General features: G+C 36.5%; 1 protein-coding gene across 1 annotated transcript in view; it reads left to right on the top strand.

The window, feature by feature from the left end:
* Positions 1–330: 330 nt before the first annotated feature.
* Vsig1 (V-set and immunoglobulin domain containing 1) overlaps positions 331–19,028 on the top strand; it is a 31,471-nt gene continuing 12,773 nt past the window's right edge. Inside the window, exons 1-2 of the mRNA XM_040284088.2 lie at positions 331–522; positions 11,689–11,852. Of these exons, the coding sequence (XP_040140022.1) occupies positions 474–522; positions 11,689–11,852 (213 nt within the window). The 5' untranslated portion in view covers positions 331–473. The remainder of the gene's footprint in view (positions 523–11,688; positions 11,853–19,028) is intronic.

Raw genomic sequence — 19,028 nt, 5'->3', positions numbered from 1 at the left:
TAGCACCAATTTACTAACCTAATTTGTAAAAGAAGGTTAGTGAATCATTGCTAGAAGATTTTCATGGAAATATTTGAAATTAATTAATTTTCTCAACTTTTATTTGTATAAGCGCTCTTCCAACTGTATCTTTCAACTCAAGTACAATTTTTTTTTAATAAGACTGATTTTAAACAATGAGACTTAGAGAATCTGGGTACAATAAACAAGAAGAATTTAAATACATGGGTTTATTATTAACACAGTAGCAAATATATCAAGGATACACACCCCATGAAAAGTGTTTCAAAGAAACACAAACCCGCTCTGAGAAAGGTCTGTACCCAATAAGTAAGCCCAAAGAGGCATGTTTGCTTGGTGATGCCCAGAAGATAAGCCTGGCAAACCTCAGTGTGATTGAAGAAGCCAGTCTGAGGCTCAGCCTAGGTCAGGCAAGCTACAGGCTCCTACTGCTCCCAACGAACTTCAACACAATGGTCTTCACATTCTGGAAGGCTTTTCTGATCCTAAACTGCCTTGCAGGTAAGGAAGGGATCTCCAAACCACTACAGATAATTGGAAATGAAGCTTTTAGATTGAAATTATAAATTTTTGTATTAAAATTTCCTCTCTATACTTCAAAGGAATTTTGATTAGCATGCTGAGTAATTTTAAGAACTGTAGCTTAACAAATATGTGCCATGTTAATATTTGGGAGTCCAGTCTGTAGTAAAATTGTGTTATGGGGCTTCAGGATTGACATTTTCTCAGAAAAAAAATCATACTATCTTTCTTAGTTTAAAAGTTGGACAAGTAAATTTGCTCTCTTTGAAACCAAAGTTTGTGCTAAGGATAATTTCTCTCCTCTTTTATTTAGTGTTTCCCTTAATCTCACGGTGATTGACTTGCTTTGCTACAGCAAGCAGAACCTGGGTTTAAGCCTGCCAGGGCTTACATGTGGGAAGGACAGAGATTCTATGAGCACTTTATTATCTAATATTGCTTAGGGATTTTTGGTTTTCCAATCCTAAGACTGTATTTTGGAAAATATGTGAGTGATTTATTATTGCGTACAACATGGATGATTTTAGGAATTCAAATAGAACAAATTCATTTTTGAAGTCAAAATCCCAATAGTGGTTAAAAGGCTGGAGAGATGACTAATTTGGAAAATGCCTTAGTCATTTTTCTCCAAATACCAGATACATTTTGAATCTGTTCTAACAGTAACCTAAACCTCATATTAAATACAATAATATTGTTTATCAAAAAATCAGCTAATTTTTAAGCCATTGGTAATGTTAGATCCTCTTTAAAGTGAGGTTTGATAAGTACATTTAATGAAACAAGAAAATGCTCAAGATAAAATATTAAGTTAAAAAGCAGGAAACACAAAACTGTAATAAATTTCTGGAAGGTAATATACTGAGGCACTCACACTGGTAATCACTGGGTGATGAGATTATGGATGATTTTGATTCTATTCACCATCTATTTCATACTTTCCAGGTTTTCTATAAAGAGTATTATTATTATTATTATTATTATTATTATTATTATTATTATTATTTTACAGTGCTGGGGGCGTTAAACCCAGGGTCTGCTGCATTCTAGGCAACACTCTACCACTGGGCTATAGCACCAGCCCCTATACTATTTTTAACATTAGAAAAAATGTTACTTTGAAACCTAACATATGGTTAGCAATAATTCTTTAACTATTCATTACTAAATGTTGATGCTGAACAAAAATGTTGTATGGTGTCAAGTCACCAAAAGGCAATACTGCAAATATCCCATTGCCTAACCAGTCTGTATAGCTGGAAACACATGTTACTATTTTCCCTCACACCAGAATATTCATTTAAATTTAATTTCAGACAGGAAAAATCTTTATTCCTTCCAAAAGGGCTTCCAATCACAAGCCAATTGGATCAAACCCCAGGCCCTCTGCACCAACTCTCTAAAATCATGTCTATAGCTGACAATTAATTCTCTATGTGAGGCCTAACCCTGGCCTATACTAAACACAGGGTTTGGAACAGTTTCAAGAATGATTTTCAGGGGCTGAGGCTGTAGCTCAGTGGCAGAGTGCTTGCCTAGTGTGTGTGAGGCACTGGGTTAAATCCTTAGCACCACATCAAAATAAACAAATAAAGGCATTCTGTTCATCTACAACTACAAAAAAATTTAAAGAATGATTTCACTATAACAAATATATATGTACATATATATCATATATATATATATTTACTGATTATAAACATTTTTATAGTCACCGTAGGAAGGTTGTAAAATGTAGACATATATAAATAAGAAAACAAAAATCATCTGTAATCTTACCACTCAAATTTGGGTGAATTCCTTATCAATATTATTTTGCAAATGTATATTATATTAAAAATGAAGCCCATACCTTTTATGCAGCTTTCCTGTTGTTTAAAAAATTATCTAGCATGATGTTGGGATCTTACTTCTGACTTGTAGAACAAGGCCTGATCAGAATGACCAATAACTACTTCAGAGTGTCTTTTCTTAAATTACCATATAGCTGTTTTTGTTGGTATATATTATATGCTGTATATCTATGCATGCCTGATCTAGCTGGTCCAAAGCAAAAAATGGTAGTCAGCCCAGCAGACAAAAAAGAGGGTATACTATCTTGTTATTTGCTATACTTACAGATGTGTGGATATCAGAGAAAGGAAGATTTAGGTGATCTATACCTGCCATTCATAGTGATCCAGATCCTTCAGTTGATCCAGATCCTGCAGTTGATCCAGATATTACTGAGGGACAATTGGCAGTATTTCCAACAATGTACAATTTAATGCCCCATCTGCACTTGTTTCAGAAAGAATATCACATTTCAAGTATAGTGCCTGGCACATAGTGGGAATATAGTAAATGGTTGTTGAAGGAATGAATTAACTTCCTAAACTCTAAACATTCAGAAATAATTTTCATATGAATATTTAAAATCAATTTCCTGTACAAATAAGCAGAGTAGTGTTTTTTAGTGTTACTCTCTCCCCTTATTTTATTTATTTATTTATTTATTTATTTATTTATTTATTTATTTATTTACTGTGAATTGATCCCAGGGACACTTAATCACTGAACTACATCCCCAGGCTTTTTCAGTTTTTATTTTGAGACAACATGTCACTAATTTGCTGAGGGCCTTACAAAGTTGCTGAGGCTGGCCTTGAACTTGTGAACCCCCTACCTCAGCCTCCAAAGTAAGTAGGATTACAGGTGTGCACCAGCATATCTGGTTCAGAATTTATGAATTTATTTTAATCTTATTTTATTTTCAATGGCTTCCTTTTTTTGGATTAAAGGGAACTGTTTATTTTGCTGCACTTAAATGGTAGACATTCAGGTTGCTGCTAATTTGCTATTGTAAAATCTTGTTTTTTCTTTTTTAAATATTTAATTGATTTTATTTTTAAATTAAATGACAGTGGAATGCATTACGATTCTTATTACACATATAGAGCACAATATTTCATCTCCTGTTTGTATATAAAGTATGTTGACACCAATTCATGTCTTCATACATGTACTTTGGATAATGATGTCTATCACATTCCACCATCATTGCTAACCCTCTGCCCCCTCCCTTCCCCTCCCACCCCTCTGCCCTATCTAGAGTTTGTCTATTCCTCCCATGCTCTCCCCCCTCCCTACCCCATTATGGGTCAGTCAGCTTATGTCAGAGAAAACATTTGGCATTTGTTTTGGGGGGGATTGGCTAACTTCACTTAGTATTATTTTCTCCAACGCCATCCATTTACCTGCAAATGCCATGATTTTATTCTCTTTTATTGCTGAATAATATTTCATTGTGTATATATGCCACATTTTAATCCATTTATTGACTGATGGGCATCTAGATTGGTTCCACAGTTTAGCTATTGTGAATTGTGCTGCTATAAACATTGATGTGGCTGTGTCTCTGTGTTATGCTGTTTTTAAGTCCTTTGGGTATAGACTGAGGAGAGGAACAGCTGGACCAAATGATGGTTCTATTCCCAGTTTTCCAAGGAATCTCCACAAAATTACAATTATACTAGACAAAGGCGCCAAAAACCTGCATTGGAGAAAAGATAACCTCTTCAACAAATGGTGCTGGGAAAACTGGAAATCCATATGCACCAAAATGAAATTAAACCCCTATCTCTCACCATGCACAAAACTCAACTCAAAGTGGATCAAGGACGTAGGAATTAAACCAGAGACTCTGTGTCTAATAGAAAAAAAAAAGTAGGCCCTAATCTTCATCATGTGGGATTAGCCCCAACTTCCTTAATAAGACTCCTATAGCACAAGAATTAAAACCAAGAATCAATAAATTGGATAGCCTCAAACTAAAAAGTTTCTTCTCAGCAAAAGAAACAATCTGTGGGGTGAATAGAGAGCCTACATTTGGGAGCAAATTTTTACTCCTCACACATCAGATAGAGCACTAATCTCTAGGGTGTATAAAGAACTCAAAAACCTGAGCACTAAAAACACAAATAACCCAATCAATGGCTTCTTAGGAGGTTTTAGTTTAAACCTGAATTCATGAAAGTAATTGTAATGAAAAATTTCTTCCACAAAAAATTCATGACTATCATCAAGATACTTGTAACATGTATTAGTCACCTGTTGTAACGATATGTTAATATTGCTTTCATTTTCTGGAGATATGTATTATACTTGTGAAAGAAGTAATATATTCAAAATTTGGTTTTGCAGTCAAATCCAAAAGGTGAATGATCACTTGGTTTTATTATTTTGTAACTCAAAACAAAGCAATTATACCTGAAGTTACTGTAAATTAAGTCACTTCAAATGCATCATTTTTTAAAAAAAATATCTATTTTTTAGTTGTAGTTGGACACAATACCTTTATTTCATTTATTTGTTTTTATGTGGTGCTAAGAATTGAACCCAGCCCCTCACACGTGCGAGGCTAGCGCTCTACCACTGAGCCACAACCCCAGCCCCCAAATGCCTCATTTTAAATATGGCTCATTGGGAGATATTTTTGCTATGGTATATTACGAGAATAATAATCTTCCAAATAAGCAAAGTACTTGACCATATTATAGGCATTAAATGAATGAATTAATAACCATTACCAAATTGCAAGACATTTTAAAATCTTCTTAAAATATTGATGTATGCACCTTGGATTATTTTCCTTTGATAATAAACACTGGATTATAAAAGAAGTAAATCATAATTCAACCACAGATACATTTTTGTTTTGTTTTTTAATCCAGCCAAGTTAGTTAGGGGCATTGCAATCCTCAGTTTTGTTTAAACCAGGTATGATTCTTTAGCTTATTATTTATTCACATTCCTGTTAATGTAGATATTTTTCTGACTTTATCAAATTTAAATAATTTTTCAATTTAGAATTAATTAATCTAAGGAAAGACAACTGTTTTTCTCCTGACATTCACAGAATTAACTCTAGTTTAGGACCAAATTTATACTGTTCACTACCCACATGTGATTAAATTTAAATTAATTCAAATTAAGTAAAATTGTAATGCCATTTCCTCAGTCTTACTGGCCCAATAACTGCATGTGGATAGTGGCTACTAAACTGGACAAAGTGGAGATAGGATATTTCTATCATCACAGAAGTTTCCGTTGAATAGTGCTGGCTAGATGGTAATCTAACAAGGTTAAGTAATATGCACTAGATGAATGATGCTACATTTTAAAAATGCCAATCTTAAATTACATAATTCTTAGCTCTGAAGTGTATTGTTACTATGTTAAGGTTGGACAATGTCTGAAAGTCTTTTTTTTTCCAAAATTTAAGAATTGGTTATGGGGCCAAATATTGGGAATCTAGGCAATAAAATGGTTCTCAGGTTTTGCCTTGCAATCACTACCTATTTACAAGACAATGTGTAGTATTCTCAAAAATATATTGTCTCACTTTAAATTCTGAAATCATCATCTGAATTCCAATGTGATATTACTGAGCTTTTATATGTATCAAATTAGTTATAGATTTTACATCTTCTATTTTTTAAACGTTAGAAATGTCTGAGTCAGATAAATAGTTCTCAAGCCCTTGGTTTTCATTCACTTCCATTCTGGACTGTGCTATAAATGGCTTCCTGCTGCACTGACATGGCAGGCAAAGAATGTGTCTGTCTTTTTCATTATGATTTTCCCAGTGTTTAGCACTGCTTAAGACACAAAATAGGTGTTTGCCAGATATTTGTTGCTAGGCTCTGTGGTCTCTTCCATGCTTTGTCTTATGTGAGAACTGTGCTTACTCTACCATTAAGCACTTTTTACTGAGACTATCCATCAAATGGTTGTTTTGCCTTACATGTTCACATGTAACTATCATTGATCAATTTCATAACAGATACTGAGACCCAAACAAGAGAACAAAAATATTGTCAAATCATCTCTCCAAAATATCTCTGTTTTTAGGGAAAAGTTCTTGGGAACTTCAATGACTATCAAATTCCCAGTTTTATCCCTTTTATTTTGGACACTTTAAAAGACATTCTAAAGTCATCATTTAAGCACAGCCACAGATGTGGCTAACTTCCAGGAGAAAGGAGATGAGCTTTTTGAAGACAGGAGGAATCCTCTTCCCCTCCAACAGAGGAAAGCAGCTTTATCCAATGAAATTTATGTTGGAAAGAGTAGCTGCTCTCTGAAGACCAGTTTTTCTTTTGGGAAAGGCATCATGGGAAAGGAAATTATGAGAAGAATAATATTGCAAGAAGGAAAATGCATGGAATTAGAAAATCCTGTATTTGTGCCTACCCTAAAGCATTTTTCTCAATTCATCAGTGCATTGGTTGTCATGTAAACTGTCTGCTGCCAAGGTAGGCCTGGCTATAACACAAAATACAGCTATTGAATCCAGGAAACAAAGGATAATCAGTACAATGGTTTGCTGTTTCTTTTACTTCTTCAAAATGTTTCCCAATCCCCTAAAATCCTTTTCTATGACTGCTGTCATTAAGAAAAATGAGAAAGTCTTTGGAACCTCTCACTTCATAGGTAGGCAGAATTAATACTGTTAAAATGGCCATATTACCAAAAGCAAGCTATAATTCAATGTAATCCCCCTCAAAATGATATTCTTCACAGAACTAGAAAAAAAGCAATCCTAAAATTCATATGGAAGAATAAAAGATCCAGAATTGCCAAAGCAACCCTGAGCTAAAAGAACAATGCTGGAGATATCATAGTACATGATTTTGAATTATACTGCAAAGCCATAGTAACAAACAAACAAACAATAAAAGCAAGGTACAGCATAAAAAGAGTCACATGGACCAATAGGACAGAACAGAAGACACAGAAACAAATTCACACAGCTATAATCATCTGATTCTCAAAAGGTGTCAAAAACATACACTGCAGAAAAGACAGCCTCTCTTACAAATGGTGCTGGGAAAACAGAATATCCATATGTAAAAGAATGAAACTAGATTCTTATCTCTCACATTGTGTAAAAGTCAACTCAAAATGGATCCAAAACTTAGGAATTGGATGAGAAACCTTGTAATTGTTAGAAGGGAAAATATTTCAACACACAGGTGCAGGCAAAGATGTCCTGGTTAGTATTCCTATAGCTCAGGAAATCAGAGGAAGAATCAATAAATGGCATGTCATCAAATTAAATGACTTCTGCACAGCAAAATAAACAATTAATAAAGAGATAACCAACAGAATGGGAAAGATCTTTGCCAGTTATTTTTCCAACAGAGGATTAATAGCCAGAATATATAAAGAATTAAAAATACTCAACAAATGCTTCCCTAACTAAATCGTTGTGTTCATTTGTTCATTAAGGGCCTTGACTTACCCATATGTTTGTCTAATTTGTATATTTGTACAATAATATAACTCATAGGAATTTTAATCTCAATTGTCATGATAGCATTTCTAACTTTGGGGGAGGTGGTACTGGAATTAAATCCAACATTACTAATATTTTTTTGGTAATGGATTGAATCCAGGGGCACTTAAACACTGAGCCACATCCCCAGCCCTTCTTATTTCTAACTTTGAGGGTCTTGCTAAGTTGTTCAGGGTCTCATTAAGTTCCTGAGGCTGGCTTTGAATTTGCAATCCTTCTGCCTCAACCTCCCAAAGGCTGGGATTATAGGAGCAAGCCATCATGCCCAGCTTATCACATCTCTTTAAATCCAACTTTCTGACTTTCTTTGTGGGTCCTTGTTCTGTACCATTCTTTATATACCTTCCATTGCAGTAATTCACCAATCTCACCTTTCCATGTGGGTTCCTTGTTATATCACTCAGTTTCCTCATGCTGTACATTTTTACTTTTCTTTGCAACAGCAACTTCCAAGTTTGGGCATCCTTTTTCCTTAAAATGTAGTCTCGGAACAAGTAACTAAACATTCTTCAAAAACAAACAAAAATAAAGTACCTTCAGAATAAGGTTTATAGATGATTTGCACAATGGTTGAGTGTACCTTGCATAATCTGTTCTCAGAACATCAGGGTGCCCAGAACACAAAATCAAAAGTGCACTTTGATACCAATTTGTAAGAATACTGCTACATTCAAGAGTCATAAAAGAAAACTAAAACTTAAATAAAAGCCCACTAACACTCACCCAGTATGAAATAGATAATTTGAATAGCCCTATAACCATTAAAGAAATTGAATTCATAATTTAAAAAGCTTCTACAAAAGAAATCTCCAGGTCTAGGTAGTTTCAGTGGATATTTCTACCAAACATGTAAAGAATAATTAACATCAATTTTGTATATTGTCTTCTAAAAAATAGAAGAGGAGAGAACACTTCATCTCATTTTATGAGAACAGTATTACCCTAACACTAAAACCAGACAAAAACAGCACAAATAAAGAGAATTACAGACTAATATCTCTCATGAACTTAGAAGTAAAATATTCAATGAAACACTAGCAAGTTGAATCAAGTAGTGTCTAAAAAGAATTACACATCATGACTAAGGGAGATTTATTTCAAATATGGAAGGCTGGTTCAACATTCAAAAATTATTCATGTATTTTCATGTAATAATCTAAAGAAAAATTATGATCATATCAATTGGTGCAGAAAAAACATTTGGCAAAATCCAATACTCATTCATGAGAAAAACTCTTAGAAAGTTAGGAATGACAAGTATGTAAGTTTCACAGAGCTACTATAAAATGTTGCCACAACTGGGTACTTAAAACAAGAGAAATTTATTATCTCACGTTTCTGGAGGCCAAAAGTCTTAAATCAAATTGTTCTTAGGCTTGATTACTTTTGAAAGCTCTGAAGGAAGATCTGTGCCATGAAGTTCACCCTCATGACTGCTGGGAATTTTTGTCATTTCTTGATGTGTAAAAGCATCATTCCAATCTCTGCTTCCATCTTTACATATCATTTACTTGTATGTGTGTATGTGTAAAATTTTCCTTTCCTTTTACTTATAAGGACAACAGTAATTGGGCCAACCCTGAATGCATGATAATCTCATATAAATATATTTAACTTAATTTCATCTGCAAAGACTTTATTTTCCAATAAGATTAAACTTCAGAATACTGGGGGGTAGGACTTAGACTAAACTTTTTTGGGGACACAATTCAACCCACTGAAGAGAATTGCTTCAATTCAAAAAAGAGCATCTACAAGTAACATATGTCTTTGTACTTAATGGTGAAATAACTGAATGTTTTTCTCCTAAGATTAGGAACAAGGCAAAGATATCCACTCTCACTCCTATTATTCAACATGGTACTTGATGTTATAGCCATTGTAATCGGGCAAGAAAAAGAAACAACATATAGATTCAAAAGGAAGAAATAAAACTCTGTCTACGTGACAGAAGACTAACATCTAGATTGCATAGAGAACTCTCAAAACACAACCATAATCAATCCAATTAGCAAATGGGCAAAAAATATGAACAGACATTTCATCAAAAAGTTATAGAAACAGTAAATAATCACAGTGAAGGATGTTTGGCATAACTAGCCATTAGGGAAATGCAAATTATCAGAATGATTAAAATAGAAAATGGTGACAGCGTCAAATGCTGGTGAAGATACAGAGAATCTGGAACACTCATGCCATATTGATAGAAAGGTATAATGTTGCAGTCACTCTGGAAAGCAGTGTGACTTTTCTTTTTACATAAAATTAAACATGCAACTACCATATGACCCAGCTATTACACTCTTGGGAATTTTTCCCAGAGAAATGAAATTTCTGTTCATGCAAATATCTGTACACAAATACTTGTACTTTTTTACTCTAGACAAAAACTGGAAATACTTCAGATGCCTTAAATGAGTGAATGGTTATGCTCTGATGCATATATACCATCAGATATTACCAAAACAGCCAACTACTAATATAACTTGAGTGGATTTTCGAGTAATTATGCCAAGTAAAAAGAACCAGTGCCAGAAGTTTACCATGATTCCATTTATGGCACATTTATGAGATGACAAAATTTTAGAAATAAAAGACATATTAGTAGTTGTCAATTGTTAGAAGCAGGGATAGGGTACATGAGGGAAGTGTCAATGCTTTTAAAGGGCAACATGGGGCATATTTGTGGTGATGGAAGTATTCAGTATCTTGACTGTAGTGGAGACACAATCCTACACATATGATAAAATTGAATAGAACTAAATACATGCTCATAGTTGCATGTGTACAAGTACAATTGGAGAACTATGAATAAAGTCAGTGTGTGTAGTATCAAAGTCAATATCTTGGTTGTGATACTATACTATAGTTTTTACAAAATATTACCATTGAGGGAAACTGAATAAAATGCATATGGTATATCTTTACTGTTCCTTAGAAATGCATGTGAATCTATAATTATCTATATTTATCTTAATAAAAGTTTCAATTAAAAATTATTGAGATGGAGGTAGGGTGGTAGCCTAGCATGTATGAGGTCCTGAATTACAGTCTCATCACCACAAAAAATTGAGGACCCAAAATATTTTTATGTAAATTATTTCTATTTATATGTGCTATGTTCAAAATTAAAACTGAGAAAATAATTTTAAAAAATACACAAACACACATTTCATTAGCCACTAGAACAATGACATCATTACCTGTCATGTAGATTTTGGGAAACTCCAATATACTCATGAGAGAATGAGAATGAAAAAGAAAATAAACAACATCTTAGTATTGTTATGAATGTAATTTTGATCTTGCAAATACCCCTCCAATGGTCTTAGGGAAGGAATAACCAATTCATCCCAGTTTTCCTGGGATGTTTCTGGCTTTAGTCCTGAAGTCCTATAAAAACAAGTATTGTTTGCTTGAGACATATTGAGTTTCAAAACTAAAAGTCCCACATTCAAAGGACTCTTGATGCTTAGAAAACTTGGTTAGTTGTTATCCATATTTATGGACCTTTTCGAGGCTCTTGGACAAGAATGTATGCAATCCTTAAATAGGAGGAATTCCCAATTCAGTGCTATTGTCTCATCATCACCTAGGTTTTGAATATCTTTACACTGCAACTTGTTAGAAACTCCCCTTTCCCTGGCCTCATTGTTTGCTCAGTTTCCCTCTATGGTTCATTCCATATTCTCCTCCTCACTTTGGATTCTGTAAATAAGATATTTTTGAAAATGTTTTGTGACCCAAAAAAAGTGTCATCATAATCTAAATGTGTACCATTGTTTTTCTGATCATTATCTTTTCAGGTCAGGTTAACCTGGTGCAAGTGACCATCCCAGACAGTTTCGTAAATGTGACTACTGGATCTGATGTCACTCTTCTCTGCTTCTACACCACCACTGTGGCCTCCACGGACAAGCTGTCTATCCAGTGGTCTTTCTTTCATAAGAAGGAAATAGAGCCACTTACTGTAAGTTCCTAACCTCTTCCCCTTTGCTAGTTCTGACTGAAAACTGTTGGGGTAATTATGTGAAGGAATGATATGCCAGTGACAACAGTGACAGAACCTGAGATACAAAGTTTGAAGATAGATGTCTAGCGAAGACCATCATGTAAGTGAATTTGCCTTTGTGTTCTCTTCATATTGTTTTATACCTGTTATCTCATTTATGTACAGAGATAATAAGTATAAAACAATATGAAGAGAACTGTGTGTATCATGTATTCTATACTAGACAGAAATGTCTTCTCATGAGTGAAATGAATAGTAGTTCTGAAAGAACCTCCCCTCCAAATATCTCCATACTGTCTCAAAGACATTGGATCAATTGCAAGTCCTAATTAATCTGCAGATCTCTTCATCACTTAATATCTTGGATCTGTCTGTTAAGGGAACTGGCTCATTGAACCAGACTGAGTACTGACAGAAGGAGACTACTTATATGGATAGAGAGGGAGCCACAGTAGAGGTCAACCCTAGGTAAACAAGAATAGCATAAAGCTAGAGGCTCTAAGTTTCGGGGGGGGGGGATCGCCAGAGGATGGTAGATAAACATCAATAGGGGAGGATTATTCCACAGGCAAGATGCCTATTCCCAGATTTTATTTATCCACCCTTGAGGGTAAATCCTTCTTTAAATTAGCAAAAGGATTAAAATTGTATTCTCACAGATATGTGTGTGCATGTGTTCACATATGTACATGAGCACATATGCAAAAATGCCCATATATACCCCTTGAAGAAAAAGGTCTTTAGCTTTCACCAAGTTTTCAAAAAACATGCATGAACCAAAGTGGAGTTTAGAGAAGAGACCAATCAGTGTGGTTTGGAATATGCAGTTATTTTGAGTCTTGAAGGAAAGTAAGGGTTCAGTTAGTAGAAAGATAGAGGGAGAATAAGTTGAGTGAGCTAAGGAAGGCCTAGGGGCAGAGGTGGAGGGGAAGGAGGGCATTGGAGGAGGCGCACCTTGGGCAGTGTTGCTTCAGCCAGTAATGTTCAGTGCTTAATCCTTGATTTTACTAGAAATCCTAAACATTTGTCAGCAGGAAACACCATTCAGGGGGAGATTGCATCAATGTCACTATCTAGTCAAATAATTTTCTTAGTACTGGTTACCTCGGACAGATATTTGAATCACTCCGTGCCTCTCTTTAAAATATGATACAACAGCAATACTCAGGAGAATTAATTGACATAATGCATATGAAAACATTTGGGAAAAATATAAAGCCCTCTAAAGTTTATCCCATGTAAACTCCATTATGATTAGCAGCAGCAGTAGTACCACCACTACTAATAAAAACAATTTTTCCACCAGTTTCCATCACCCAAAATGTCCTGACCCAAGACCTTGCATGTTGGAACCAAGTAAGAAATTATCAGTTTCCATTGCAAGTTGCTCTCGCTTTGAATGTGGATGGCAATAATCACATGATCTTTTTAAAATCCTATTTTCTGACTAGTCTTTTCAACAAACTCTTCATCTGTAGGCTTGAAGTTCTTCTCATTTTTCCAGTAGGGACTGAATTTAGAGAGTCTTTGCTAATATATTTTATACTTGATACTCAAATCAAGATGGTCTCACCTGCCTGGAGGCCAGGCAAAGCCAGTCTGAGTTCAAAAGCCCAAATTCTTCTATATGCCTCCTTGACAATGGAATTCACAGGGCCTCTTCTTTCTTGAACTATGTAGCTAGTGAGGGAGGAAGCTGCAAAGCCAAAGGGTATTATGACCACCAGTGAGTACTATTTTTTTTTTTTTAGATCTAAGAATGAACGGGAAGATATGATTAAACTGACTGTGGATTGAGCTCAGGGCACTTCTTAGAAGAACTTTGAAAAGAAAATCCATTAACAGATAGGTATTTAATGAGTAGTTTATTTACTTGCCATTTGCCTCATTCTTCAGATGTCAGGTACAGCTGCAGCAAATAATTCAAGATATTTACTCTTTGGGGATGTCCAAGCCAAATGAGGTCCTCTCTACTGAGCTGCTAAGTCAGAGAACATGCTCCCTGATCTTAAAACTGCATGAGATCTGTTTGCTATGCTTGAGTTTTAGCCATATGGAGGACAGGGTAGAGTAGGAACATCTCTTAACTTGAGAACAGTGAAAACCAACCCCCTTAGCACAAACCTCCTCCTCCTGTTTTCCTGTTTTCCTTCAACTCACCCTGACCAGATCCTCATTATAAATATTTGAAGTCTCTGTTTTTGGAGAATGGAAACCCCTTCCCTCTCTCCCCATATTCTGCAGGCATGTGCTTTTCTGTGCTTTCCCAAATGAGTAGCTTTAGAGCCCCATTGGAAATCTCCTGACGGATGTCAGTTTATTGCTGTGCACTTACTTACTGGTTGGTTGACCTTACAGAAGTCACTTGACTTTTCAGAGATTTAGTTTTTCCATCTATAAAATGGAACTACATACATACCTCATAGCTTTAATTAGAAGATTAAATGAGATGATGCTTGTGAAGCACTAGGAATCCTTCCACACTGTAGCATTCAGTGAATTTGAGCTAATTTTAGTGCCATTGCCACTCACAAAATGGTGATTTTGCAAAATTCTTATTCCCCCTCATGCTTTGGTGTACTAGAGGGACTGAGAAATGGGAACAGGGAACCCAGCCTAACAAGATACACTTAGTATAACTGAACGGCTGGGACAGAGCTCTTCAGGGACATCGTGGCCCTCACTGGCTCACAGATCCACTGTCTTCAGGGTCTCTGTGGCCAGAAATAGAGCCTAGATACCTTTTGTACTGCTTCATTTTCCTGAACAGAGATTCTGCTCATCAAGGGATTGCAGACTTCCTGGGTTGAGATAGTATTTTTTTAACATGAGAATTGGCCTCCTTTTCAAGACCCTTTCCTCTTTGAGCACTTCTATGCATTCAAAATTCTGTAGAGCATGCAGTATGTTAATCTATGGATTGCTGGTGGGACATTTTGGGGATGCTAGAAAAACACTTTTGTGTTAGTAGACAAGTCAATGATATGGGAGTAAGATGTTGCCAGACTGACCACTGAGTGATTCAATTCAACTCCTGGGTTGATACAATAGTATAATTCAGCTCTCAGATCCACCCATTTCTGCTCAAACACAGCATGGCTCGTGCCTCAATACTGAGGGTTTGGAGGAAAAGGCAGTCAGTCAGTGTCTAAAAATGGCGCATACAAGAGACGCTCGGGGAAGATGTAGCTGGACCTCTCAGGTAAGAACACCTGTTGGTGTACTACTAGACTCCTTCACTGTTTGCAGTCTCTAGGGCACTGGCACAAGCTTCAGGAGTGGGATGGAAGGGTCTGAGTTTAGTGAAAATCCAGATAAGCACAAACCCTTGGCAAAACCAGAAAAGTCTTGATTTCACTTTCTCATATCCACACCTAGAACACTTTTCAGCCTCTTTCAAAAGTTTCAGGACCCTATTGCTGCCCTCATCTGGGCAGTGACCCATCTTCATGCCCATCTTCTCCTCCTCCCCCAAATTGTTGTGTTAAAGTAGAACTGACTCAGAGACCTGGTATTTCTCAGATGATGTTATTTCTTTGTAACTGTCCCATCTAGGGGATTCCTTTGGTAAGCAGCAACTACAAAAGTAACCCACAAGTTTTCTGACTCAGAGACAAGAATATTCATTAGCATGGTGGTCCGTTTAGAGATGGTCTCTTCTCATAAAATTTGGACAGTTTCAGATAGTCAGTTCTTTGGCAGGGAATCTCAGCTGAAAACTCTGGACCTGGTAGGCTAGCATGGAAATTTTGGACGGTCTGATGGACCTCTGGTTTCACAGAGGGCCTCTTCTTCCGCCTAGCCTATTACTGGTAAATTTGCAGAATTCACCTGCCCATGAACAGAATACACATTGACCCTCCTTAGCATGAGTCTCTTAGACAATACTCTTCTAGAATATTTATAATGGAAGGAACCCTTTGACACACTCATATTCCCAAAACATGCATAAATTGTACAACAACTTTCCAAGGACTTAGTGCCCTCATGTTATGTGGCTTCTCAGATTTTCCAACCTGGTCTGATCACTAGAGTTATGTTAAAACATTAGAATTATGTTAAAACAGAGTTATGTTAAAACATTTTTCTAATGTTGGTATATGGGGGAGTTCCATCACCTAAGGGGCATTTTATAAAGGAGAAGGTATTGATTTGATTGTTAGGACTTGGAGTCACTACAGGGATTTAGTGGATGCTGCTAAAGATGCTAAATATCCTGCAAAACAGGACAGACCCACACACACAAAAAAAAACTGCTTGACCAAAATGCTAGTATCACCCTTATTGAGAAATGCTATAAATTTTCCCTCCCTCCCCACCAAAGTTACCTATTTTGTGTCCCATTCCTTAAAGTCTCTATATTTGCTATATCTGATAAGTGAATTTAACACTAAAGTGCTAGGGAGTGGCAATAGCTTATAGTGTTGTCTTTCAAAGAAAAGCACTTAAGCTGGAATCTTCTATGACTTCACCCAAAAGTAGCAGATGGTAGGATGGTAAGAGAGTGGTTTGAGGGCATGAGAGCCTTTCTTTTGGTATTTTATTTCCTCCATATGCAATCCCAACTCTCATAGTACAGACCAGAGAAAATTCTGGGCTTGAGATCTTTGCCACCTAATCCTCTCCCCTTGGCTAGCCCCTCTATGGGAAGTACCAGAAAGCAAGAAGCTTCAAGGGAAATAATGTGTGGTTTGTTGTGGACGTCCATGCCTTCCACATCTCCCAAAGGAAACTACAAAAGTAGTTCTGGAAACTAAAGGCATTTAGTAACTCCAAGTCTGACTCAAATAGAAAGCAGATGAAATTCTTTCAACCCTTCTTGTTTATACACCAAGTCACTAGTTTGAGAGCAGTGGTATAAAGTTGAAGAAACATCTTTTAGGACAAATCTGGCTCCCAGATGCACAGCATCGTGTGACTAGGAACTTAACACAATAAGAGAGGAAAGCCCGCTCTGCAAAGAACTCAGAGGCCTGCAGTGCAGCTGGCAAATGTCAAGGGCATCATGTAGTGAACCTGCTTAGTGTGGGAAGCATCAGGCCAGTGAATAGTGCAATTGGCAAGAGGAAGATCAGACTGGAATGGGATTAAATGGATCCCAAGGGGAAGGTTGCCTGAAAATTATCTTCCTTGCCTCAGGCAGGAAGGATTGTGAGTGCTACCTGAATATATTCAGTGGGAACAGAAGGTGTGAGTTCCAGGTCTGAATGTAAATTGATTGTGTAACCTTGGGAAATGCTCTTCCACTACTGGGCCCTCATTGGCATCTGTAATAGAAGAGGATGAATCAGTTTGCAAATAGGAGGCCTCTGGACTAGATTTGGCAAGTAGAGATATTTTGGTTAGCTCTGTGTTTTTGTTTCCACAGTGTGCACTGACTCCCCATTCACCACAGTTACCACCATCCCTTATGATCCCCCCACTACCCGCCAGTCTCTCCCAGCCATTTCCCCATATTTAGAATATTCACCTAGCTCCTAAAGTTTCCTTAGCCTTAGAAACCATGAACTAAGTGATCTCAAAGATGCTTTATAACTAATTTGATATTGTGACTCTACACGTTAAACTCTAGCATCACCAAGGGAGCAGGCAGAGAGGACCTTGGAAGAAAACAGTGCTGTTTGCTATGAACAAAGGCACAAAAGAGAAAGTGGGCAAAAAATTAACAAGCACTCCTTAAAATTCCTTTATGAATTTTCTTAAAGCAGGACATCTTCACCTCCCACTCTACCCTACCAAGGATGTGGCCTATTGAATATTGGAGGCTTTTCCTAGACCTCAATTGCTTTGATACCTAAATTGACAGTAATATGTCTTTGAAAAGTTTACAGGCCACACAGGATCATGGGTTGGACTTTGGTCATTGTTCAGCTTTGATTTTTAAAAGAGTTATTCTTTTGTGGAAAATAGAACCAAGTTGCAGTGCTTCCTATGTGATTAGATAAGCAGTTTCAGGAAAATGATTCTTTCTTTTTTCTTTACAAAGACAGTGTGACAGAATGGACTTCCTCTTAAGGAAACCCCCTCCATCTATGTATTCAGCTGCCATCTAGCCACTTTCCCTCTCACACAACACCCGGAGGCCAAGATGATTTTAGGTCTCCATTATTATTCCTCCTTCCTACCTCCAATACCATTTATTGTTATTTATGACAGGAGAAAAGTGATTAGACTGCAGTGTGAAGAGATAGGATAGAAGGATGGTAAAGTTCTTTTTCATGGGTAAGTTACAGGACCAGGACCTCATTGCTTATTTGCTAATTTTACCTCAATTTATGCCCAACTAAGAGAGTTTCCCAGTGGCTTCTTTTCGTGTCCTAATTCTAGCCTAAAATACACTCTATTGGGCCTCTGATCTCTGTAGAAACAAGGACTTTTTCACCTGGATCCTCTGAGTTTCAGGCAGGACTGATGTATCTCATTGTTATGTAATCAGTAGTAGGGCTGACCTGTACCCAGTCTTCTTGGGGACAAAGAAAATGGCCAGATGTTTAAGTTCTAAAGGGATTTATTGATGGACAGCAGGCTATATTCCAGGTAAGAGGCAATGGAGCCTCAAATTGTTGATCAGAAAGTGAATATGCCAGGGTGGCACATGCCTGTAATCCCAGCAGTTTGAGAAGCTGAGGCAGGTGGATTGCGAGTTCAAAGTCAATCTCAGCAATTAGTGAGGGCCTAAGTAACTTACAGAGACCCTGTCTCTAAAATATAAAAGGGGCTGGGAATGTGGCTCAGTGGTTAAGCACCCCTAAGTTCAATCCTTGCTACAAAAAAAGTGAATAAGGTAAATGGCTTTTGAAATACTGACACCCCCCCCACCCCCGTCTCACTTGAATACCTTGAGTTAATACCTCTAGTTCATAAACAAGATCACTCTGAGACAAAAGGCCTCTGGTTCAGTAGGTATGAATTATGAATTATAAATGGCTGTAGTTAGGGCAGGAAAGAAAGCATGTTGATGTTAGAAAAAACAGAGGAGACAGTTGTTTTTTACATAAATATGCTTGGTTCTTTAATTTTGCCCTCCAAATCTATCTTTCTGTGTTAGTTTTAATATATATAGACTTCCTGCTTAAAGGAAAAGACATTTGAATTTATCTAGACAATATCTTTTGATTTTATGATTACTTTCTG

This window comes from Ictidomys tridecemlineatus, chromosome X (genome assembly GCF_052094955.1).
Source record: "Ictidomys tridecemlineatus isolate mIctTri1 chromosome X, mIctTri1.hap1, whole genome shotgun sequence".
In the NCBI taxonomy this organism is placed as follows: Eukaryota; Metazoa; Chordata; class Mammalia; order Rodentia; family Sciuridae; genus Ictidomys; species Ictidomys tridecemlineatus.
The sequence above is the reverse complement of the archived record's forward strand: the minus strand, read 5'-3'. Positions and strand labels throughout refer to the sequence as shown.